The sequence below is a fragment of the Phyllostomus hastatus genome, unplaced genomic scaffold (assembly GCF_019186645.2).
Source record: "Phyllostomus hastatus isolate PE091 unplaced genomic scaffold, TTU_PhHast_1.1 phas_contig_150, whole genome shotgun sequence".
Lineage (NCBI taxonomy): Eukaryota > Metazoa > Chordata > Mammalia > Chiroptera > Phyllostomidae > Phyllostomus > Phyllostomus hastatus.
The window spans coordinates 626,244-650,604 of NW_025333611.1; the positions used below are offsets into that span (position 1 = coordinate 626,244).

Sequence of the window (24,361 nt, forward strand, 5' to 3'; positions counted from 1 at the left end):
TCGAGTCGACAAGGTTTCATTTGACGCCGGCCCCCACCAGGGACAGCCGCCCCGCTGCACCCATCCCCGCAGGCGGGGTGCCGACTGGTGGACGGACCCCGTCCCCGCCAGCTGCCGGCGGGGAGGCCTCAGTGGGCCGGAGGCCCCCGGCTTGGCCCGGGGACCCCGGGGGGCGAGTCGAGGGGCCCGCGGCTGGCGTGCGGCGACCCTGGCGGGCTCACATCACTGCCTCCATGTGCAGGATCCGCAGGGCCTCCGAGATCTGGGCGCTGGTGTCCACCTGGCCGTACATGCCCACCAGGAAGGCCCGGTGCAGCAGCACGGCCGCGTGCTCTGTGGGGAGACGGGACCCTCAGGTCGGGCTGCAGGGACCCTCAGGTCGGGCTGCAGGGACCCTCAGGTGGGGCTGCAGGGACCCTCAGGTGGGGCTGCAGGGGCCGGGGCTGCGGAGGCGCCGGGCGCCCGGCGGGGTGGCCCGCGGACTCACCCTGGCAGAGGAGGGTGTACTCCGGCAGGCTCCTGAGGGCCGTCTGCACCACCTCGAAGTCCCGGCTGCCCAGGCAGTACATGAACGTGGGCAGGAAGTCGGCCGCGATGCTGGAAGGGGCACGCACTCAGTGGGCACCGCCCCCGTGGCCAGACGGCCCAGGGGCCCCGACAAGGCCGCACCCGCGGGCTCACCTGGGGTCATTCTGGATGGAGCGCAGGGCCAGGCTGAAGGCCAGGCTTCGGCAGGCCTCCTCCTCGGAGCTCATGAGCCGCTGCAGGTTGGTCTGGGGGGGCGGGGGGGGGGTGTGTGACGGGGAACCCTGCTGTCTGGGCACGAGCCCTCAGCCCTCCCTCAGGGTCTCGGCCTCCAGATGGCGCCACGGCAGCAGGGAAGCCCCTCCCCTGAGCCCCTCCCGCCTCCCTGCATGGCTCCGGACCCCTGACCTGTGGGCAGGAAGCCGCCATCGAGGGCCAGCCCTGAGCAGAGCAGTCCTTGCTGGACTGTGAGCAAGCTCAGGGACTGGCACTGCCCCCGAAAGCGTCCCACCCAGGGCCCCCACGGGCCCCTCTGTCCTGGCCTCCGACGTGCCCGCACGGCAGGTGCCCTGTGCTCCCCGGCACGAGGCGGCCGCTGTGCAGGCAGCAGGCCCCGCCCCCGCTCACCGAGAAGAAGCCCAGGACCTCGGGTCTCCGCCGGGACATCTCGTCTATGTCGCTCAGGACCTCCAACAAGTCTGAGACAGGCAGGACAGGTGAGGGCCAGGCTGCGGCAGCGGGGCCCCAGCTGGTCTGGGCCCCACCCCTCGTCAGGCAGGGGCAGAGGCCGGGGGAGTCACGGGGACCCCAGGTGGTCCCTGGCCCTGCCTCGGCGGGCTCTCCAGGAGCAGTGTGACCGAGTAGCACTCTGGTGCTCGCACCGCCCGGAACCTTCTGCCCCACCCTCAGCACTTGGGAAGGCCCAGGAGCAGCCCGGGTTCCGGGCATCCCAGCTGCCCTGGGCCAACAATCCCTGACCAAGGCGCCAGTGGTCAGGGAAGCTTCCAGAGGATCACCCCTCCCCAAGACCCTCCTCTGGGCAGACCCGAGGGCCAGGGTCTGCATTTGGACGCAGAGGCCCTGGCTCCACCCCTCCTGCCAGGTGGCTGTGCAGACTGACACGTGTCACTCTCGCACCCTGGCACCACCTGCACAGGTGCCCTGCGATGCGGCCTGACCCCTGGCACCAGACCGCACTGTCCTGCAGGGGGCGCCAGCCGTCAGCCGGCCCCCCACCAGCTTCCCTCCTGCAGACACCCCCACACCCTCTGCTCTATCTTGAGCCTCCCCCCCGCCCCGTGTCCCTGCCCTCCACTGGCGCCCTCTGCCCCCCCGGCCAGGCGTGGCCCGGCCCCACACGCACCCTCAACGGTCTGGCCCCGGGAAAGCCTCTTCATGTAGGGGGCCATCTCAGCTGCGGTCAGAGGTGTGAAGAGGGACACGCTGACCAGGGGCAGGGAGCCGGCCGAGCTCTCGTCTGGAAGACAGGAAGCCGGCGAGGTCGAGGTCACCTGCAGGCAGACGGCCGCCCCAGGAGCACTGCCCGCGCAAGTCCCCCCGGGGGCGCGGTCCGCCGACCCTCCACACCCGGGGGGCCAGCACCTGTGGACTCCAGGAGGCGTGCCCACCGCCCCAGCGGCGCAGGGAGCCTGGCGACCTGCTGGCACCCCGTGAAGGGGACGCAGCCCCTCTCGTGCTGCCTGCACGCGCCCCCGCCCAGGCCCACGCCGCCCAGGCCCACGCCGCCCAGGGACGCCGCGGGTGGCTCCAGGACTGCCGCCCGGCCCGCAGCCCCTCCCCTGCGGGACCTGAGGGCCCCCTCACCCTCGCCCTCCTCGTCCAGGCCTTGGTCCGCTCGGCCGTCCCTGCTGGGCAGGCTCAGGCCCGCGAGGAGGGACTTCAGCATCGCCAGGTCGCTGCTGTCGAAGGACAGGTCGCTGGGGAGAGCACAGCACAGGCCAACCGTGAGGACGCCGTCCGGGGCGGGGGGGGGGGGCATGAGCGGAGGGGGGGCACGAGCAGGGTGGTGGATGGGCGCCCCGCGCACGCGCACCGCACACTCACTGGAGCGCGTCGGAGTGCTTCTGCAGGAAGGCCACGGCCGCCGCGGGGCTGCAGCTGATGTAGGTGTGCGTGAACTGCACGAACTTGCTGAGGAGCGGGGCCAGGTGGCGGGAGGACTTCCTGTAGTTCTGGGGGGGGGGCGCCGTGCGGGGCGGGTGCTCAGAGCCTCACCAGGGACCCCGGCCACCACCCTGGCCACCAGCTCCCGCTGGCCGCTGGGGCTAAGGGTCCCAAAGGGCCCAAAGGGGCCTTGTCCCCCAAGCACCCCTGTGGCGGGCAGGGCAACGCCGGACTGGAGGCTCAGCAGCCGCAGAGAAGGCAGCCCTGAATCCCAGCTGGGCGCGGGAAGAGCTGGGGGCTCCCAGGGTGAGAGCCGGTTCCCCGGGGCAGGCCAAGGACCCAGCCCCGTCCTGGTCAGACGGGCCTGGCCAGGGCCTCAGGAGCAGCCGGGGCGAGCAGGGGGGTGGCGGCCAGGGCGGGCACAGGAGCAGTCCCCGTCCTCCACCCGGGCATGCGCAGGGGCCCAGGCGGACACCCACCAGGAGCAGGCGGACGAAGGAGAGCAGGCAGTCCCACAGCGCCCCCTGGTGCTCGCTCTGGAACACCTGCGGCTGCAGCAGCTCCAGCACGCCCAGCACGTGCAGGAAGAAGGTCAGGTGGTTCTGCTGCCGAAACTCCTGGAAGTTGAGGTGGGTGCGGCCGTGCAGGAGAGCAGCAATCATGGGCAGGTGCCTGGAGGCAGGAAGAGTGCTCGGTGGTCCCGACCACCCAACACAGGGACTCGCAGACCACATGGGAGCTGGCTGAAATGCCCGTCCAGACCGATTGGCAGGTTTGGCCGACCCTCTCCTGGGTCCCAGCCCCCCCAGAGCGCCCCCTCGGGTGGGGTAGGAGCACCTCTGCCGGGAGCAGCGCCCGCACCTGAGCAGCAGGATGGGGTGGGCCACAGCCAGCTTCCGACAGGCCATGTTGGCGTCGGCCACGCGGTTCTCGGACGCCCGCGAGTCGCTGGTGTCGGCGAGCAGCGTGATGAAGCGGTGTATGAGGACGTCCAGCTGGGGGCAAGGGGCAGGGGCTGGGGCCGCCGCAGCCTGCAGGCCAAGCCTGCCACCCCAGGGCCTGCCGCTGCCCTGGGGGGGGAGGGGCGGGGGCCGCCCCAGGGCTAGGTGGGCCCTGCGGTGGCCCAGAGAGGTCCTCCCCGATGCTCCCTGGCGCCTCTGCAGGCCCCCGGGCTGCAGCCAAAGTCCCCAAACTAGGCGCCCCGTATTTGAGGTCAACCCTCTGCACAAAATACCCCGCTCTGGGCAAGGGGACCTGATGAGCAGAGGACACCGGGCGCCGCAGGCCCAGTCGGGCCAACCGTGCGGACGACAGGGACGCGGGCACCACGGCGAGCCGGCACAGGAAAGCAACACACCACTCCACGGGGACCTGGGCACCGCGGCCCCAGGCCTGCTCCTGCCCCCCGCACGCAGGACCGCCCAGAGGTGGACCGCAGCAGGCAGCCTGGCCCACACCTGAGGCACGTGTGGGTCTCGAAGTGACTGCGTTGCAGGGGGCACGAGACGCCAGGGGGCTGCTGACAGACGGACCTCGGGAGAAGGCTGGCTCCCTGGCTGCGGTGGCCCCAGGGCACCTGACCGTCAACTCTCATCCAGAGCCCCACACGGCTCCTGAGCCAGCGGCCGGCCCCCCGTCACGGCAGACGCTGCTCTCCTCTGGCCCGAGCCCAGGACTTCCGGGGAGAAGAGCCACGTCCAGGCCCCTCCACCAGGTCGGAGAGGGGACAGGGCCCCCAGACAGGACACCAGGACGCACCAGGCTCCTGTGCAGCTCTGAAGCCTAAGAAAGCCCGTCCCTCCAACCCCCGGCCTGGGCCTCCACCCCGGCAGCGGAGGCACACGGTGCACGCAGGGCACGGGGCCTCACCTTGCAGATGCTGCTGGCGGTGGCGCCCACGCTGCGCAGCAGGGCCTCGGGCGCATACGCGCGGAGCTCCGGCCGCTGCAGGTAGAGCTGCACCAGCAGGTCCCGGCAGCGCTGGCCCAGCACGCTGCAGGAGACGGGGGCGGGGCGGGTGAGGGGCCGGCGGGGCGGGGGGGGGCACGAGGCCGGGGTGCCCGCTCCCCGCTCAGGCTGTGCTGCTCCTGTCAGCCCAGGACGCATCAGCCCGGGGACAGGGGGCCCGGGAACCCGTGCGCGGCCCCCTCACCTGTCGCCCCACTGGTGGATGCAGCCCGTCAGGTGCGCGGTCACCCTCCTGACGCTGTCATCGTCCCCACGGCAGCAGCTGAGCAGCAGGGGCAGCCGGGCCTGGAGCAGGCTGCAGGCCGCCGAGTCCCCGTCCTGGCTCCTGGCCTCCGCCTCCGCCAGGATCAGCTCCACCAGGCCCACGAGCTCGGGGGCCCGGACGCGCAGCACCTGCTCCTCCCGCCGCTTCTGCAGCAGGCCCCCCGCCGGTCAGCCCCGGGGCGGGAGGCGGGGGTTCCCCCCACACACACACACACACACGCCGCCCCACCCCGCAGGCGGGCGGGCCCCGAGACCTGCCTGGGGGGTGCGCTGGTCCCGGCCCTGCCAGATTCGGGGTACGTGGATGCAGGCCCAGAGGAAGTCCAGGGAGGCGGACGGGTCAAACCTGGGGGAGCCGGCAGCCCCGCTGAGCTCGAGGCCCCTTTCGGTTTCCGGGCAGAGTGCAATGTGGCGGCGCGGGGGCGGGAAGGGGGTGCTGAGAAGCTCCGTGTGAGGACACGTTCAGGCCACAGACACCCCCGGGAGCTCGCGAGGCCAGAGCCCAGGTCAGCGGTTGGAGGGCACGGTGGCCCCAGCCTGCCCGACCTCCCCCTACCGCACATGGGCCCTGCCCACCCCCAGGCCTGCTGGACGCTGTGGCCCAGCAGCACCGAGGACACCGACGGCCCCTGACGCCATCGGAAGACAGGGGACTGTCCCGCGCCCTGGCTGTCTGCCCCGGGGTCCCCTGGAGCGGGGACACTGCGCTGAGCAGGAGTCCCAGCAGGCAGCCCGGTGGGCCCCGGGCCCGGGGCAGCCGGAGGGGTGAGTGGGAGGCGGGGCTCACCTGTGCTCCCGGTTCTTGCCCAGTAGGACGCGGATGCACTGGTGCAGCGTGGACCAGTTGGACTGGTGCGTGAGCAGGGCCAGGAGGTAGGGTCGAAACGTGGGCACGTGGGGGCCGGGCTGACCTTTGCCCTGGGGAGGAAGGAGGCCTGGGTGGTCCCTGCTCGGGCCACAGAGAACAGAGGGGCGGGGCCGTCTGGAGGGGACCGGGAGCCCCCACCCTGGAAGGCCCAGCAGCCACTCTGCAGGAGACGCACGCCGAGACGACCCAACTCCTCGGAGACCCCTGACCCCCACGAGCCGAAGCGCCGGGACGGACCAGAACCACATCCCGGCACAGCTGCGGGCGCCCGGGACGCTCGGCAGACTGTGGAGCGCAGGAGCGACCATCGCACTCCCAAGGTCATCCTGGGCCGCGCTCTGGGCTTCCAGAGCTCTCCACGGACAGACGGGCGCCCGAGGGCCCAGCCCCCGACTGCAGGGCCCGGGGCGTCCCCGGCTGCTGGGAGGACCCACCACCCCTCGTCGGGGGCTCCGGGCTCCGCTCCGCACCTGCTGGCCACGGGATCGCCTGTCCCCTTTGGGAAGACACCCCCGCCCCGGCCGGCGCCCCCGAGGGCCGAGCGCAGCCCACCTTGCCCCGGGAGAACAGGAGCCTCTGCTGCAGGTCCGGGCAGCTGCTGATCACCTCGGGGTCCAGCATCTCCAGCCAGTCCACCAGGAGCCCCGAGCAGGGCCCCAGCCGCACGGCCCCTGGGCTGGAAGGGGGCAGAGCGCTCAGGGACCCGGCCGGGGCTGCCCGCCCCGCCGGCTGCCACCCCACCCACTCACCTGCTGCCGGCGGCGCCCTGGTGCGCCCCGGCCGGGGGCTCCTCCGCCTGCAGCAGCAGGGAGCTGACCACGGCGACGGGCCTGAAGGCTGGGAAGGCAGAGGCGGCGGAGAAGAGCGCGGAGAGCAGCTCCTCCAGGTGGGGCGACCGCACCTCGATCAGGCCCCGAAGGACTGCGGGGGGGGGGGACGGAGGACGCCCCGCTCAGCGTGGGAGCAGGGCCAGGCGGCCCCCAGGCCGCGGGGCGCCGGGGCAGCCCCCCGTCCTGGGCCAACTGTGCCCAGCGGGCCCACACCCAGGCTGACCGGCAGCGTGTGAGGCTTGGGGACCTGCCCTGGGGTGACGGGCGACCGTGGGGCGAGCCCATCAGGACCAGGTGTGGGTGTGTCACGGGCACGAACGCCCCGCAGAGCCCGGGCGAGGCCCGCTGGGCTGGGTCGGCACAGCCCGGGCCCCAGTACCTTTGTCGACGAGGTCGGGCTCCACGCCACACTTCTCCCCAGACCGGAGGGCGGCAACGAGGGCCCGGGCAGTGGAGCTGACCACCTCCGCGTCCCCACGGAAGGCCAGGGCCTCGGCCAGGTGCAGGAACCCGCTCCGCACTGCGGGGACAGGCCCGCGTGACCCCTGGCCTGGCCTGGCTGGGAGCCCCGGCACCGCGGGGGCCCCCCACCGCGTGCCCCCCCAAAGCCCCGACGCCCGCAGGCCCCCGAGCACACGGCCCCTCGGGCCGACAGGGCTGCCCCCCACCGGCAGGTGCCGTCCCCCGCCCGCCCTCACCGTCGCCGGTCCTGCGCCCTGCCGAGTACTGGGTGGCGAACAGCGTGAGCTGGGCCCGCAGGGGCCCGGCCTCCGCACCGGGGCCGTCCAGCCACTGCAGCATCTGCAGGAGCACCTTGAGGAGCAGCGACGAGAAGCCGGTGTCCTGCGGCACGCAGCGCTGCGGGGACAAGCACGCACGTGCGCTCAGAGGGCCGCCCGACGCTGCCTGCGGCGCTCCCCGGGGGGCTCCGGGACCTCGGACGCCACCTGGACGCCCCCGCAGGCGAGGCACCTGCTGTGCGCCGCTCACCTGCGCGCGGGTCTGGGGGAAGACTGAACACGGCACGCGGAGGCACAGGTGACAAAACACACGCGCCCCGGACCCAGCGAGGAGACCCTAGCAAAACCCGCATGCCCGGTGACAGGCACGCGGCTGGCACCACCCCTCCCGTGCTGGAGGGGCAGGGCCCCCAGCGAGGACGGGGCCCAGCCGGCCCACCTGGTACTGGCAGAGCAGGCGCAGCAGAGGACAGGCCAGGAAGTGGCTGCGCTGCATGGACGCCACCAGGGCCCCGCCACGCGGGGAGCTCAGCAGGGGGGCCACGGCCTGCAGCAGGCGCACCGCGACGCCCGGCACCTCGGGGGTCCCCCGGCGGACTCGCGCCAGCTCCTGGCCCAGGGCCTGCTGCAGCGCCAGGGCGGCGGGGCGGGCGCTGGAGACCTGCCACCGCGGGCCCGGGCTCAGCGGGAAGACCTGGGCAGAGGAAGGGCAGCGGTCGGCAAGAGTGCGGCAGAACGGGGCCCTCGCCCCGCGCCCACCACCACCACCACGCCCCTGTGGCCCGGGGCCTGTGCTGGAGGCCGTCCGCTCCCTGCAAGGACTCGGAGCCCCTCTCAGCCTCGGCCAGGGTCTCCTGGCGAAAGCCCTCCCTGTAGGCAGGGGGAGGGACAGGGCGGCGGGGGACACCAGCTTCCAAGAGCGCTGCCCAGGCAGCAGCGGCCGTGGTACCTGCAGGAACACGCTGGCCAGGTCGTCCTCCGGGCCAAGCACCCGCACCTGAGTCCCGGCCCGGACCCTGCCCTGGCCCGGGGCCGGCTCCGGGCTGCTCCGGGGTCTCGGGGCTTCCACACTGTCTGCGGGGAGAGGGGGCGGGCCTCAGCCAGGGCCACACCCACAAGGCCCCGGCCCAGAGGCCCCGGCCCAGAGGCCCCCGCCCCCCACAGACAGCCGGCCTCCCGGCGGCACGGGCCCTGGGACAGGGGCTCCGACACTGGCCGGCAGCACCACCTCCGCTGGTCTGGGGCAGGCTGGGCCGGTACCTCGCCGGGGCGGCAGGGAGGCCGTGAGCAGCGAGTGGAAAGTCTGGCCTCCGGACGCTCCGCGCTCGTGCTGGACCTCGACCAGGTGCGCCATGTAGTCTGCGGACGACAGCGGGTCAGCGCCCGGCGACCGTGGGGGGGGGCTGCGTCCCCCAGGACCTCAGAAGCCACCTGCCGGCCTCCCAGCAGGAGCAGGCGGGCCGGGCACCCCCCGCCACAGGGCGAGGGCCTGCCGACACCCGGGCTGGCTGGGCTTGGACAGGGACGACCCGGCCCTCCGACCGCCCCGGCTTCCACGCTCCTGCTCAGGACTCTGTGCGTCCCCCCCGGCCCCCCCACTCGCCAGGTCCTGGTGCTGACCCGCAGGGTGGGGCCCGGCCCTTACTCTTGTCCATGATGTTCTGCTCCAGGGTCTGGGGGTCGTGGGCCACGGCCTGGTCCAGGCACTGCAGCAGCTTGCTCATGCTGGACACAGGGATGCCAAAGGACTGCACGAACAGCAGCAGCTGCTGGGGCTCCAGGTCCTGCAGGGCTGGGGTCGCCCGCGCAGTGAGCGCGCTGTGCTCGCCCCACCCAGGACCCTGCCCTAGCGCTGCCCGAGGGCGTGTCCTCCAGAAACCCGAGGGGCCCCCCCTGAGCCCCGAGAGGGCCCCGTCCTCGTCCGAGCTGACTGCTCACGTCCGGCCCTGGGCCTCGCGCCCGAGGAGCGGGATCGAGGACAGGTGCTCCCCCAGGCGTTCCCCTGGGGGCGTGAGCCTGGCCCGCCCCCACCCCCAGTCCCGCCCCCGCCCAGCCCCGCCCGGGTCACACCTGCGTCCACCAGCCGAGGGACCTCCGAGCGGATCATGCGGAGCTTCAGCCAGTCCGGCAGCAGCAGCGCCTCCTCCGAGGTGTCCACCAGGAAGGCAGTGGGCAGGGGCTTCTTCTCCGGAAACCAGATGTCCAGCAGGGCCTGGAACTCGCTGTCGCCGGCTGCGGGAGACAGAGCAGGGTGAGAAGCCGGGCGGGCTCCAGGGGGCCCTTCCCAGCCTCCCGCCCGAGGAGCCCCAGCCCCGCGCACAGCTGCAGACCCGGCTGGCCTCCTCGTCCCCCCCCCACAGAAAGGGAGGCTTTGGGGGGACAGGAGAGTCAGCCACAAGGGTGGGGGGCGAGTCCCCTGTGAAGCCCCAGTTCTCAGAGTCTCAGAGGCAGGGCTGAGAGTCAGGGGGCGGAGGCCCGGGCACTGCCCACGGCCCCTCCTGATGCCCACACTGCGTGTGGCCGGGCAGTGAGGAGGCACAGCCGGCCCGTCTGTGGTGTGGCCACACGGAGGGTGCCGTGTGCCCCGCCCCAGACCCCCGGACAGGCAGGGGGAAGAGTCCCACGTGTCTCCCCCCGGGAGGCCCGGCCAGCGGGACAGGGCCCTTCCCACACCCCCAGCGGGCCTGGCTCACGGGCACGCAGCCGCAGCCCGCCGGGCCAGCAGCTCACCGCGGGGCGGGCCGAGCGTCAGCAGGATGACCATGGCGTGCACCACCAGGATGTGCATCGTGGCCGCCTCCCCGCCGGTCCAGCGGAGGAAGACCTGGTCCTGGGACTCCGACTGCAGGGGCGGCGGGGAGGGGGGGAGAGCCGGTGAGGGCAGGGCAGGGGAGGGGGGGGGCACAGGGAAGGGGCTGTGGGGGAGGGGGCACGGGGAGGGGGCTGCGGCCTCACCCAGCTGTACACCTCCTCGCCCTCCTTGCTCTTGCGCATGCGCCGCACGTAGCGGGAGAAGATGGACAGCAGGGCGGCCAGCACGGCGTCGGACTCAGGGCCGCGGGAGCGCTTGGAGAAGAGGTGGGCCATGATGGTGGAGCGCTCCACCACGAGCCGGGCCACGTCCTGGGGGTGAGAGCGGCCGTCAGGGGCCCCTCCCACGCCGAGCCGACGGCGGTGGGGCGCCGCGCACTGGGCCCCTCAGCACCCGGGGCCGAGGGGGCGGGAGCGAGGGCCACAGCAGGTCCCCGGGGCGGGGCACGGCCCCGGCAGCGAGAGGGCCCACCGCCATCCGGCCACGACCAGGGTGCTGACCTCAGGTCCCAGAGGGGAGTCCGCACCCCCACGCACCCCGCACCGCGGCCGAGGTTCTGGCCCTGCGGCAGGGACCCGGGCAGGGGGAGCCCACCCCCAGGGCCCGGGTCCGCCCCGCTCCCCACAGGCGCTGCCCTCGGCCGCTGCCCCACAGCAACCCCCCGGGAGAGCCCCCCGGGGGAGCCAGGCAGCAGGCAGCGGCCCAGAGGGGAGCGGGCGAGGAGGACCAGGGAGCGCGCCCGAGCCCAGCTGCCTCCCCAGCAGGAGCGGCCGAGCCGACCTGGCCCCGAGGGAAGACAGTGGCCACCCTGGAACCAGCGGGCCCCTGGCTCTCCCTGGTTCTCCCACCCCCACCACGTCGGCTCTGGACGGAAGGCCCCTCCCCCAGGGCCGGGGCCACCCCTGCCGGCCCCACCCCCTCACCAAGGCCAGGTCGCTGTGCTGGCCCTGCTCGCCCACGGGCGCGTGCCGGGACAGGTAGACCAGGTAGGCGCTGACGGTCTGGGGGTCGGTCTCCACGTGCACGGCCTGCTGCAGCGCCAGGGCGGCGGGGGCGCTGACGCTGGGGAACAGGGGCAGCCGGGGCAGGTCGCGCAGCAGCCACTGGTAGCCCTGCAGCGCCTCCGCCGGCCCCGGGTCCGCCTCCTCCGCCGGCGCCCCCTTCTCCTCGCCGTCCCGCAGGCCGCCCTCCGACAGCACCAGCGACAGGCCCTGCAAGCAGACCCACCCGTCAGCCGGCCCCCAGCCTCTGCCAGGGCGCCCTGGGGTGGGGGGGGGCCAGTCCCTGAAGCACAGGGAGCGGCGGCTGCTGGCGCCGGGCGCTGTGCCCACCGGAGCCGCCAGGAGAGAGCGGAGGAAGCAGCAGCGCGGCCGCCCCCTCGGCGGAAGCCCACGGACTCGCCCCCGCGGGTGGCCGCTCGCCCCAGGGAAGGAGGCGCCGGGGAGGGCGGGGCTGCGGCTCACCTTCATGGCCAGCACCCGGGAGGCCACCTGGGAGGAGCCCAGGCGCCGCAGGAAGTAGTCCAGCACCTCGCACGTGGTCTGCTCGTCGGCCTGGGGGCCCAGCAGCAGGTCCTGCAGGCGGCCCAGCAGCTGCCGCTGCTTCTGCTGCCTCTGCGGGGACAAGGGGGCCTCAGGGGGGGCCGGCGGGGCGGGGGCCAGTGGGGGGGGCGTGGTGTGCGGTGGTGGCAGCCACTGACCTGCCGCTTCTTGGCCTTCTGCTCCTTGCTCCCGCCCTCCTCCTCCTCCTCAGCGGCGGCGGCGGCAGCAGCGTCGTGCAGCAGGAACTCGCACAGGCACTGCACGGGCAGCACGTCCAGGGAGCCCTCGCTGGCCTGCACCAGGTCGGCCAGCCAGGGCATGGACTGCGACGAGGCCTGCAGGGCACGGCCTCGCTCAGCGCCTGCTGCGCGCACCTGCCGGGGCCCCCCATCCCCGGCTGCTCCCCCCCACCCCCCGTGCCCCTCCCCGGCCGCAGCGGGACGTGCCTGCCTCTGGATGATGTTGAGGAGGAAGTCTGGGTTTCGGCTCCGACACAGCAGGTGCCCCAGGCGCAGGGACTGGTTGAGGCTTTTCACTTGGTCCAGGATGTGAGGGGGCGGCCTCCGTGGGGGCCCTCTGAAAGGCCAGAGGGCAGGACCATCGGGAGCCGCCCGCAGAGCCGCCCGCCCCGGAGGCTCTCCCTGCTCCCAGTGGCCCAGGGCCCCCCGCTTCCAACCTGGCTGCCCCCCCCTCAGCCTCACCAGGCCGACTCCACAAGGACCGGGAGGGCAATGCTCAGAGGCTGCACCCCGGCACCCCCTCCACACCCCCCCAGGCTCAGTACGAGCCCCTGCCACGGACACCAGCAGCCCAGGGGCTGGGGCGGGGCTCGTACTGCGGGTCCAGGCTGGTGAGCTGAGACAGGAGGAGGCTGCTGTTCTCGGTGATGGTCTGCTTGGTAGACGCGGCCGCCAGGTGCCCCTCGAACGCCAGGATCTCCTGCTTCTCCCGCTGGGAGATCTGCAGCTCCCGGTTCAGCATCTCGGTGCGGGTCTCCTCGTCCGTCAGGGTGCACGGCGGGTAGGAGTAGTTGCTGGGGGAGGGCAGGGGGGAGCGGTCACCATGCCGGCCCGTGCTCAGGTGCAGCCCTGGGTGGCCCTCACTACTGCCACCGCCACCCCACCTCCTCCCTCCGCGGCCTCACCCTCCGGCCCAGCGCCGCTGCCCCCTCCCGCCTGCGTCACCCCACCACCCCACCAGCCTGACGCAAGCGCTGTCCGGGAGGCCCCTGCAGCCTCGACCCCCGCCCCCCACCCTGCAGCCAGGGGACGGGAGGAAGCCCCGAAAACTCAAGTTCACACATTCCAGCCCACAGGGAACGGCAGCCCAGGGGGCAGCTCTGCGGAGACTGCAGCGCGGCCAGGAGCCCGGCCCGCACTCCTCCCCCTGGCGCCAACCCGGCCACCCTCGGGCGTCCCGTCTCCGCAGCGGGCGAGCCGGCGCACTTGGTCATCACCATCTCCATGAGCATCTTCAGCGTGGGGTACTCCTCCCAGGCGGCCAGGCCTAGGGGGCAAGGAGCCGGGGGTGGCAGCCGGAACACAGCTCGCCGCCCGGCCTCCCACCGGCTCCGGGGCCCCTCCTCCCGGCTCCCGTCCCGGCCCCAGCCGGGCCCCACTCCAAACCAGGTGGCGGTGCCGACGCCCCGCCGCGCACCCATAGGGGCCAGGGCTCACCGATGTTCTCAGGGTTGAAGGCAGCGACAACCAGCAGGAGCGGCCACGCCTTCCAGTAGAGGGTGGAGATGGCCAGGTTGGGGGGCTGGTACCTGCAACGCAAGGGCGCCCACAGCTCAGCCTCGGCCTCGGCCGCCCCGAGGCCGGCAAGGAGCGTTGGCCCAGGCCAGGGTGCGTCAGCCCGGGTCGGCGCCCGGCCAAGACAACAGCTGCTTCCACGTTCACGAGCCTGGGCGCGCCCCTCCGCGTGGGGGTGGGGTGGTCTCAGACGTGGTGGTGGTGGCCGCCACACGGCCTGGGGGACGACGCACGGACCACACTGAGTCCCAGACTGTGAAAGAGGGGCCACCGGAGCAGAGCGGCACCCACGGGCGGCAGGGGCCGGCCTCGGGCGTCCTGGGCAGGTGGGGTCTGCGGACAGGCCCAGGGTCACCTCGAGGGGCGGGCAGCGCTCCAGCCAGCCCCGCCCCGCGGGACCGTGGACAGTGAGCCGGGGGTGGGGGAGGGGGCCCCGAGCACTCACCCCGGGGGCAGCTGGATGTTCTCCGGGTGGTGGTAGGTGCAGAGGTTCAGGACGGCGTCGAGCAGCTGCACACGCTCCACCTTCAGCACTTCCACGTCTGAAACACGGCCCAGAGCCCGCTCAGCGGGGGCGGGGGCGGGGGACCCCAGCCACGGGGTGCGGGAGAGTGAGGCGAGGGGGCTCGCACCCCAGAAGCAGGGTGGAGGGGAGGTGAAGAGTGACCAGCAGGCCCCGGAGCGGGCCGTGGGAGCAGCTGTGGAGCCGGCTGGGGGACACTAAGGAAACTGAGGCCAGTGTCCCCTGGTGGCCTGGAGCCGGTCTGGGGAGCAGGCGGGCCTGCTGGGGGCAGTGGGCACTGGGCGGCAGGGCGGGGGGGCCGGCCCGAGGGTGCACCCACAGGTCTGGGGAGCAGGCGTGCCTGCTGGGGGCAGCAGCGCAGCAGACACTGGGGGGGGCGCCGGGACCGAGCCCAGGGACCCTACCATCTGCCTGCACGGCCGCCGCGCGCTTCACCAGGTGGTCGGCGAGCTCCATGGCGTCGGCGGGCCCGAGCGGGAGCTCACGGGACAGCCCGATGACGAGGACGCGCATGAGCGTGTCCTCCAGGATGGGCACCTCGGAGCACAGGCGCAGGAAGAAGCTGCGGGCGGACGAGGCGGGGGGGTCGGCGGGGCAGCCCCGGGCCTGCAGGCCAGTCCCTGCACCAAGGGCCGCAGGCCAGCGCGGCAGGGCTCCCCCTTCCCCGCCCCCCACCCTGGGGGGCTGGTTCCCGATGTGTCTGCGTGCCCAGGGCCAGGGGCGGACGGGCCAGTCACAGTCCCGAGGCACCGAGCTGGGGTGGGCGGGGGATGAGCCAGGAGGGGGGGCGGGGGGCCCGGGGTGGGCCGGACATGTGTGCGGGGCTGCTTGGAAGCAAGGGGAGGGCCGGCGGCCTGGGCAGCGCCAGGGGTGTAGGGTGGACAGCCCGCATGGACGTCTGGGAGGGCTGGCGACCCACAACCAGGTCTGTGGGGGCGGGGCGGGGCGGGCTCTGGAGCGGCCCACTGGCCGGCGCACACGGGGCTCACTTGCGGTCACTCTCGGGCGGCCAGTTGTCCCACTTGTAGTAGGTCTCCGGCTGCTCCGTGAAGAGCACCTTGTGCAGGCTGCGGGGTGGGCGGGCGGGCGTCAGCGTGCGAGGCCCGGCACGGCCCTCTCCGGGGCCCCCAGCAACCCCCCCAAGACCTGCGGGGCTGGCAGGCAACACGGTGGGGTTCCCGTGGCCCCGGCCCCAGGCAGATGGGACCCCACCGCCGCACGGACGTCCCCTGTGTCACATGGCGTGAGGGACGGGTGCTGTCCGCCGGCTCCTGTGGTTCCCAAGCGGCGGGTGTCGGCCAGGGGCCACGGCCAAGGCGACAGGCTCGTGCTTGGCGAGCGCTGTCCGGGGCACCCCGTCAGCCCCGGGAACCGGCCCCTGTCTGTGCCCAGGGCGCCCGGGCAGCGGGACCCGGCCCTACCAGTGCACGTAGTCCTTGGGGGCGAGCTTGCTGACGGAGGGGACGACGGTGTGCAGCCACCAGACCGCGTCCCGCTGGATGGCGGCGATCTGGCTCTGGAAGGAGCGCAGCACCTCCAGGTCTGGCAGGGACGGGCGGGTCACTGGCAGGTCACCGCTCCGGGCCCCCAAGGTCCCCCCGGGCCCCGGGCAGGGTCCGCTCCTTACTCTTCTTCTCCCCTTTGTCCCAGGCGACGCCGGCCTCCTTCACCTGGGCCGTGATGCCCAGCATCATGGCCACGGCCAGCACGTCCGTGACGTGCACCACGAACCGCTCCTGCAGGCACGGCCCAGCGCGGGGGTCACACCCGAGGCCCTGCCCACCCCACCCCACCCCCCGCCGCCTGGGCGCCAAGGGGGAGGGGCGGCAGCGGCGCACCTTGAACTCCATGTCCAGGTACTGGGGCTCCTTGCGCTCCTGCATGAGCCCGAGGCAGAAGGCCTGGAAGTTGATCTCGTGCTTGGTCTGCTTGATGATCTCGCGCAGCAGGGCCCGCGAGGCCCGCAGGTAGTCGTCCTTGCTGGTCAGCAGGTCCTGAAACACCATGGCCAGGAACTGCGGGAGAGAGGCAGTGCACGCACGTGCTCACCTCGGCTCCCCGCGGGCCCCCGGCTGCCAGCAGGGCCCCCGAGGCCCCTGGAGGAGGCTTCCAGCCGCTCCAGGTCGCCCGCCTGCACTCCCCCAGCTCGATGGGCGCGGCAGCACGCGAGCACGGACCCAGCCAACCCTCCGCCAGGCGGCGGGCCTGAGCTCCGAGAGCGGCACTGCCTCCCACGCAGCCCTCCTGGCCGCCGGCCGGTGGGGGCTGGTCCTCATTCAGCAAGGGACACAGGGGACAGCAGCTGTCCACAGCAGGGTACCCTGGCCAAAGGGGCAAGCACGCTGGCCGGGCCCCGCCACAGCCCCAGCCCCCGAGCGGACAGCTGGTCCCCCACCTCTCCCAGCACCCTGGGGTGCAGGGGGACAGTTGACACACAGCTGGGCCGCCTGAAAGCCCGGCTGTGTCCATGACGGGAGTGTTGCCCTCCGGCCCCTTCCAAAGGTGGCTGACCACGGGAGACGCGGAGCCAGGCCGGAAGCCCGTGCAGGGCTGCACAGACGCCCTAGGCCCCTGTGGGCCCGACTCCGGCGTCCAGTGCCGGGGCCCCGCCCCGCTGCCCGAGCATCCTCCCGGGCAGCCCCACAGGCCTCACCCCACCGGCCGCATCCAGGCAGAACAGCCCCCGCGGCCCTCTGCAGCCCCAGGCCCCACGGGGCCCCCAGCGCCGCCCCCCACCTTGGGCGCCAGCTCCGCGCTGTGCTGCAGCACTGTGTACAGGATCTGCATGTTGTTGGGGTTCCGGGCGTTGGACAGCTCGTTGAAAATCACGAACTTGATGGTGGTGCCCAGGTTGTCCTTGTGTGCGTTCAGCAGCTCCCTGGACACGAGCCGAGGAGCGGGGTGCTGAGGTGGGCCGGGCGCCCCCAGGACCCCCCCCCCCACCGCGGCCCCCCGCCGCGCCGCACCTGATGCAGAGCATGTAGTGGTTGAGGAGCACCTTGGGCTTGAGGCGGATCTTGACCAGGTGGGAGATGACGTCCACGTCTTCGGCGCTGTGGGTGCCGCAGTTCACGCACACGGCCATGAGCAGGTCCTGCGCCGGCCGGGTCAGCTGCGGGGAGGCGCCGTCAGCCCTGCCCCGCCCCGCCCCTGCCACTGCTGAGGCAACAGGCGGGCCCGCAGACCCCGCAGACCCCGCAGACCCCCTGCCGCCCTCACCTTGGGGTTCTGCAGCCACATCTCCAGCCGCTGCACGGCCATGAGCCGCACCTCCTTGTACCCGCAGGCGGAGGCGAGCAGCCGCAGCAGGTTCCGCGAGACGTTGTCGATGGGCTGGCGCCGGGTGAGCTGGTCCCGCAGCACGTCCAGCACGTACTCCTCCACGCTCTCCGCCAGGTCTTCGTACCTAGGCCAGCGGGGGGAGGCGGCGGGAGGAGGACGGGAGGCTCTCCCCACGAGCCCAGCCCTGCCCCCACCCACCTGCGGGGGCCGCGCTGGCGGGGGCCGGGCTGCAGGCCTACCTGGGCATGACCTGCCCCTCCTGCTCAGGGCTCAGCTTCTCCTCGGCGATCAGGAGCTCCGTCTGGCAGTCCTCCTCCTCGGTGAGCGAGGGGTGCGGGCTGCTCCCTGCCGATCGGGGGGCCTCGTGGGCACACGTGCCTGCCCCCTCTGCGAGCACCCGCTCCCCTGACGCCGGGCTCCCCGAAGGGCGGTGGCGCTAGCCCTCCCCCTCCCCCTCCGCTGAAAGCCCCCGTTCCCGGCCCAGCCCGGGAGCCCGGCTTCTCTCACCAGCGCTGAGGTCCCCTCCGCTGCGCCCCGCCTCCCCCTGCAGCAGCATGCTCGTGGGGGGTGTCCTGGTGTTGAAGGCCGTCTGGACGTTGTCCACGAACGCCTTGCAGTGCGGGCTGTCCACCCAGACCCGCTCCCCCAAGGAGTCTTCGATGTACACCTGCCCGGGACGGAGGCTGGCATCCAGGCCCTGCGGGTGGCTCCCCGCCCCCTGCCCCCCGGTGCTCCAGGGCTGGGCGGTGGGAGAGGCGGGACGGGCGCTTCCCCGAGTGCCACCAGCTGCCAGCAGCCCATGCACTGGAGCACCAGACAGCCGCCCTGATGGCATGCACTGCCTGCTCCGTTCTCCTCCCGGGACCCAGCTGTCACCCCTGCTCTGCCCACTTTGCCCCAAAGCAGCACATTCACCGAGTGTCCTGGGGAGGGGACTCACCTTGACGAAGATCTCGGGCCAGTTCTCGTCCTCCTCATATGCGGCCATGAGGAGGTTGCAGGCCAGCACGGACACCAGGCTGTTCCCCTTGGCCTTGAAGTTGATGGAGGCGTCCCGCCGCAGAAGGCTGCAGAGGGCCTGCAAGAGACAGCGCCTGTCGCCGGGGAAGCCTCACCCTGCGCCTGAGGCAGAGCCGGCGTGCTGGGCAGGCGCATGGGTCTGGGAGGGAGCAGCAGCACAGGTCCCAGGGCCCGTCGGGCTCCGGCCCGCCCTCACCTCGATGACACCTTCCGTGGCGAAGATGTTGGGCTTGATCTTGGCCAGGTACATGAGGCTCAGGCACAGGGTGCTGTCGGGCTTGGCCCGAGTGGCCTTCAGCTGCTTCACAGCCCCGCAGAGCACGCCCTCCACCCTGTCATCGTTGCCCTCCAGCTCCGCGGCCTCCACCTCGTCCAGCAAGGCCTGGGGCGGGACTGCAGGTGGGGGGGGCGTGTGTCAGAGCAGGCGGACACAGACGCTGCCCCTCCAGTCCTCCCAAAGCCACCGGGCACAGTGCACCCACCGGAGACCCCGCGAGCGAGGGTCTCAGGCTGTGTGCTGTCAGAGAAAGTCCAGAGACTCACTTTACCTTCAATCGGGACCACGGACGGCTCTTTAATTGAAGGAGAGATGGCTCGTTTTTCTGCTACGGCAGCCTCGGCCAAACGCCCCAGGGCACTCAGAGGGGGCGTGGAGGATAGTTTGGGGCGTTTGGTGAGGCCCGGCAGGGCTGTGGCTCCGGCCAGGGCAGCCGCCGCAGCATCCCTCTTGCGCTCGGAAGGCAAGCCAGAAGGTGCAGGCTTCAGCAGGGTGGACCCCGATTTCGAGTCACTGGCCTGACCCTTGGAGCCCAGAGCAATGAAGTCCCCAGGCGGAGGGTGCCCTGCGCAGCGAGGGAGGTGGAGAAACGTGCAACTGTCACTCGGCGCAGGGGTGGGAAAACGTGGGCACAGAGTCCAGCCTCCCACTACCCCCAAGGGGACCCAAGAAGGATCGGGGTGGCCAGAGACGAGCCGCCCGGGGGTCCCCAGCAGATGCTGGCGCCCGCAGTGCTAACTGCCAGCCAGGCCACCCGGGGCGGCTCAGCACCGCGCCCACGGCCGCACAGGGTCTCCGGCGGGCCTCCTTCCGCCACCGCCTGCGGCCTCGGATGCCGACGGAAGCAGGACAGCCGCCTTCCCGAGGCCGTCGCGGCTGTCCCAACTCCCCGACGGAGGCCCGCGACCCGGACCCTGGAAGTCGCCGCCCGCGCAGGCAGCAGCCGCGCACCTGAGGTCTTGGCCGCGGCGCTGGGCCGGCGCACGGCGGGGGGCTTGGCGCGGTTCATGGCGTCCCCTGCCCCTCGCCGCCCCTCGCTGCAGCGCCGTCGCCGAGGGAAGACCGGCGCCAGGTAGTGGTTCACCCGCCCGCTCGCTCATTCATTCGTTCCTCCGCCGCTCGGGCCGTCGGGCCGCGGGCAGTGGGGCCCTGCCGGGCGGAGCGAGCCCGACGGAGCCGCGCGATCGCCGCCTCGGAACCGCCGGGAGGATCGGTGACACCGACAGCCGCGGTCCCCGAACCAGCGGCCCACGACAGCGAGCGCTCGCCGCCGCCACGGCCACCCCGGAACCGGAAGCCAGTCTCAGAGGCCCGACTGCCGGAAAGATCGGAAGCAAAATTTTGCGGTGGCATAGAGCGGGTAGACGAGAGAGGCCGCGGCGCCGGCGCGGGGCCTGCAGCGTCCTCTAGTGGCGGGAAGCCGGCGGTGTTGAGCAGCCGCGGATCTCTCCCGAGAGATGGGAGCTGTCGCCTTCTTTGCGCCGCTGAGACTGATGATGGTAGTGACCTGCCCAAGGACTTATGGCTGAAAAGCGTGGCGCGGGTTCTAAGCCACACGTGCTGGACCTTCAGAGTCCTGCTCTCCCATTTACGCGGCAAAGGGCCGGTTCTGGGGTCCCCACGGGGGGAGGTAGGAGGGAGCCTGGGACACAGCGCAGAACAAAAGGGACCTGCCCCCTCCAGGTTGCTCCTGCAGCCGTGGAGGGCAGCCCCTCGCCAGAGCCCCGCGGTCCTGGCGTGCACAGTGGGACTCCTCCGCAGCGGAGGACGGGGCTCCGCGCTCACGCAGACCCTCACACGCCATCCCAGGGCCTCAGAAGTCCGGGACCTCTGGCTGTAGCCCCCTCCCCACCAGGGACAAGGAGCCGGGAGCAACAGCCCGGCCTGCAGCCCAGTCCCCGGCTCGGCGACCTGCTTGGGGAGAAGCCGGGAGCCAGCGTCCCCAGGAGCTGACGGCAGGACAGGGGAGTGATGCGGCTGAAGACCCGGTCCTGCGGAGGGCACCGAGCTGCGGAACACACTGTGTTCCGGAACCACTAGAAGCGGGGGCTCAGGTGAGCGCCTCCAGGGGGCGGTCATGAAAGTGCGGTGCTGGCCAGCTAGAGCCAAGACTGGGTGTCCAGCACCTGGACCGGTCAGCGCAGCCAAGGGGCGTCCAGAAGCCGCTGCGAAGGGCCAAAGCGACCCTTCCAGCGGTTAAGGAAGGAAGCCGTCCATGGACCCACACCTAGGAAGTGTCTCATTCATCTAACGGTGGACAAAGTCTTGTACTGGCTCAGTGGATTGAGCGCCAGCCTACGAACCAGAGTCGCAGGTTCCTTTCCCAGTCAGGGCACATGCCTGTGTTGCCAGCCAAGTCAGGCCCCCCCAGAAGGGGGCGCTCGAGAGGCAACCGCACATTGATCTTTCCCTCTTTCTCTTTCCTTCCACTCTCTCTAAAAATAAAATATTTTAAAAATAAGAAATAAAAGTGGATGAAGTCTGGAGAGCAATACACCCAAGCAGATCCCACGGATACTGGGCAGGGCGGGTGGTGCAGCCCTCGGCTCGGGGTTTCAGTACTGACAATCATGGGAATCATTTCCGGTTGGCAACAGAAAGTGCCCTCAGCGTGTGGGCTGTCAGCAGACCCAGCCTCCTCTGCCCAGGACAGGTTGTGGTCAGGGTCAGGGTCAGGTCATGGTCAGGCAGGGCCCAGGGCCTGCCTTCCAGAAGTCCCAACCTTCCCTTCCCTTCCTTCTCCCTCCATAACCTCCTCCTCATCCTTCAAAGCCCAGCCTCCCTGCCTCCAGGCCCTGCCCTGTCCCCGGCAGGCGGCCGCTGCCTCCCTGCTGGCGCCCGCATCCGGCCATTCCCAAGCTTGAGGGCAGCGCCTCCCAGACACCGTCTGGCAGGGCAGGGGCCAGAGAAGCCCAGAGAAGCCCAAGGTGCTGGGCTGGGGCACAGGGGTCCGAGGCTGTGGGGTCAGGTAGAATCTGGGGCAGCTCAGACGGCAGGAGCCGCTTTGGGGGGCTGTCCTCCCTGAGGCCGTCTGTCACCTGGGAGTCACCTCCAGCCCAGGAAGGAGGAGGGGCAGTGAGGGGCCTCCCCACTGCCGTTCCGGGGCACCAGGGCCCCGCTGCAGGCGCTGACACAGGTGCCCTCACTCCTGGAACACGCCCCACAGGCCAGGCGGCCTGAACAGCCGCCGTGCATTCTGTGGAGGACCTGCAGGTGTGAGGTGGGGGGCCACTCCCTCCTCGGCCCAGTCCGTCCACAGGGCCGTCTGCCCTTGTGTCTCTCCTAAGGACACTGGCATTGGATTTAGAACACCCCAGTCCAGGGTGGCCCCATCTCGAGGTCCCCGCCTGGTTCCCGTCCACAAAGAACCCGTCTGTAAATGAGGCCCCTTCCGCAGCCCGCCGGGCACTGGAGCCCTGCACCGGCCCGGGCCGCCTGACCGTCCCAGCCGTGTGGCCTCCGGCTGTCCTGCGTTGTTCCCGGAACACACCTCAGGGCCTCCGCGCAGACCCTCTGGCCCCTGTGGTCCCTTCCCCCGCCGGGTCTTAGCTCAGTGTGCCCCCCTTCCCTCGCCCCTACAACCACAGCCCCGGCCCCCCAGGGCCTGGCCAGCGCCTTCACACCTTCCTAATTTAAAAAATGGTCATTTCTGGATCCTGGTACCCACTGTCTCTCTCTGTGTGGCCCGCCTCCCCCCAACGTGAGCTGCCGTGAGCCACAGCCGTTCCTGGTGAGCCACGGCAGGAAGGGAGGGCAGACAAGGGAAGGATCCACTCTCAGAAGCCACTACCGTTAGGAGCTGGGTTTAGCCTGGAAGGAAGTGTCAGGGGGGACCAGCCCGGGTCTCTGACCCCTGCAGTCCCTGGAGCCAGGTGATAGCCCAATAGGCCGGGTCGTGGCCTCTGGATTTCAGGGTGGGCATGTCCCCCCCTGGGCCCCACTGGGGCACTGCCGTGGTGGGCGGGGAGAGGAGGAGGAGTCCCTGCCGTGGGGGGTCTGGGGCAGCCGGCACAGTGGGGAGGGGATGGAGGGAGCAGGGCCCTGCCCCAGCTCCGGGGGGGTCTGCAGCTGCTGTGGTCCAACTGCCTCTGGGCCAGGAAGCAGCTGCTCCCCCACCCTCGCCCCCAGTGGGGCCTGGGTCTCCGAGCTGGGCGGGGCCATGGGCAGAGTCTGCCTGCTCTGGTCACGTGTGCTGGCCGGGCCTGGTGCCTCCCAGCCCTTGGGGTGGGGGTGGGGGTGGGGGCAGCGGAGCCGTCCCGGGAGGGAGAGTCCACAGGGCACCTGGGGGCCTGGTCGTCCCCCCGACTCCCGTGCCCTCTAAACTTAGAAACTGCCCCATCCAGCGGGAAGCCCCATCAGCCCAGTGCTGGTCTCCATGGCCATGAGCAGCTGGTTCTGTGGGTGGCGGCCTCATCAGCGAGGTGAGCAGCGCACCGGCAGGACCCTGCTGGAAAGCTGGAGCCTGTCTCTAGGGGGCTGATGCCCGAGCGCATGCTGGGCAGACCCTGGCTGGCGAAGGGACCCACGCAGGGGATGCTGCAGTGAGGCAGCCTCTGGCCGGGGCGGGGAAGTGCTTTCCAACGTCTGTCTGAAAATAGACCAGCCTGCTCACCAGGAAATGAGTCCCCCGTCACGGGAGGGGGCGGGGTCTACGATCTGTGACCCTGAGCCCTCTGGTCTCCCGCCAGCTGGCGTCCCAGAAGTCTGGGCACAGGGAGGGGAGAGGGCCGGGCCCGTCTGGGCCAGTGGGCATGGCTCGCGCTCCCCGGGTGGGACAGGGGACTTCCCTCTCGGTCTGGGAGTGTTGGGGTGGGAGGCATTCCGGTCCCATGACCCCTCGGCTGGGCCACCCCCCACCCCCGGCCTCAGCTTCCCTTTCTGTTCCGTCAGGGTCAGGCTGACACTCTGAGGTCACAGGGTTTGGCGATCCCCAGATCCTGGGGGCCCAGGCTGGCTCGGCTGGCTGCGGTTTCCATGCCTTCAACAGAAAGCTGATGCCAGCCATGAGGGGCATGGCACAGGGGAGCCGGGAGCCCCTGGACTGGGGGCCTGGACTCCTCTGTGCGACCCTGGGGTTCTGGGGAACGCAGTTTGAGAACCAGGGCACGGCAAGCACGGGTGGGAGGGACAGCACACTCCCAGACAGCACCCCACCCGGATTCCATGGTCCCCCAAGTGCCGGAGGCTGAGGAAGGTTATTGCCTTTTTTTCAGCTAGAGGGGAACCCCCCAGGGCACCTTGTGACCAGACAGCTCTGGCACAGCAAGGAGGGCAGAGGTCGAGGACGGAGCTTGGTGGGCCCGAGGTCACAGCCAACATCAGGTGGGACTGAGAGTGGGCAGAGGGAGAGGGTCTCTTCCCTTCTAGGGGCAACAGATAGGGACCCCTGCTCCCGCTGGTGCCCCTCCTCCCCCTTCCTCAGGCTGAGGGGCTGGGAATCCAACAGATGAGTCACAGCTTCGATTCCCAGTCAGGGCACAGGCCTGGGTTGTGGGCCAGGTCTCCAGTAGGGGGCGTGCCAAAGGCAACCACACATTGATGTTTCTCTCCCTCTCCTTTTCCCTTTTACCCTTCCTAAAAAGAAATTAAAATCTTAAAAAAAAAAAAATGACGTCTCTGGTCTCCGTCTGGTTCCCGGCCCAGAGCTCTCGAAACCCTTGGAGTTTCTCCCAGACCTGGTCGGGCTGGCCAGGTGAGGCGAGCACCTGTGGCTGTGAGCAATGACCTTCCCGTTACCTGGGTTCCTGGCTCCCGCCTGGACCCCAGCACCAGGCTGTCCCTTGAATGTCAGGCCGCGACAGTGGCCACGGACCGGCCCTCTGTCGTGGACCGA

The 24,361-nt window shown here is 71.6% G+C and overlaps 1 protein-coding gene across 4 annotated transcripts; it reads right to left on the reverse strand.

Moving 5' to 3' along the window:
- Nucleotides 1-19,815, reverse strand: INTS1 (integrator complex subunit 1). 4 transcript variants are annotated; one of them, XM_045824317.1, is made up of 46 exons: nt 19,480-19,815; nt 18,800-19,093; nt 18,448-18,644; nt 18,172-18,309; nt 17,739-17,898; nt 17,471-17,576; nt 17,169-17,355; nt 16,916-17,061; nt 16,686-16,827; nt 15,788-15,964; nt 15,577-15,685; nt 15,371-15,491; nt 14,939-15,016; nt 14,354-14,511; nt 13,872-13,968; nt 13,349-13,440; nt 13,118-13,178; nt 12,508-12,705; nt 12,119-12,248; nt 11,831-12,007; nt 11,595-11,744; nt 11,055-11,342; nt 10,275-10,442; nt 10,050-10,161; nt 9,390-9,551; nt 8,965-9,111; nt 8,580-8,678; nt 8,269-8,393; nt 7,759-8,013; nt 7,278-7,437; nt 6,959-7,099; nt 6,499-6,670; nt 6,302-6,425; nt 5,669-5,799; nt 5,140-5,227; nt 4,802-5,028; nt 4,519-4,642; nt 3,511-3,644; nt 3,129-3,321; nt 2,590-2,717; nt 2,350-2,462; nt 1,889-2,002; nt 1,153-1,223; nt 682-773; nt 488-597; nt 1-333 (listed from the first exon to the last, which is right to left on the reverse strand). In XM_045824317.1, exons 1-46 carry the CDS (start codon nt 19,535-19,537, stop codon nt 218-220), a joined length of 6,570 nt encoding a protein of 2,189 aa, XP_045680273.1. In that variant the 5' UTR covers nt 19,538-19,815; the 3' UTR covers nt 1-217. The 4 variants fall into 4 exon arrangements, with proteins under 4 accessions (XP_045680273.1, XP_045680254.1, XP_045680264.1 ...); XM_045824298.1 differs by having other exon boundaries at nt 5,140-5,263; XM_045824308.1 differs by having other exon boundaries at nt 17,169-17,361.
- Between the last annotated feature and the right edge of the window lie 4,546 nt (nt 19,816-24,361).

Excerpts from the sequence above, each read along its gene's own strand:
- INTS1 (XM_045824292.1), bottom strand. The coding sequence starts at position 19,537 with ATGAACCGCGCCAAGCCCCCCGCCGTGCGCCGGCCCAGCGCCGCGGCC. Across the intron at positions 18,310-18,447 it reads CCACGGAAGGTGTCATCGAG|GCCCTCTGCAGCCTTCTGCG; the intron begins GTGAGGGCGGGC and ends TGTCTCTTGCAG. Across the intron at positions 2,463-2,589 it reads AAGCACTCCGACGCGCTCCA|CGACCTGTCCTTCGACAGCA; the intron begins GTGAGTGTGCGG and ends TGCTCTCCCCAG.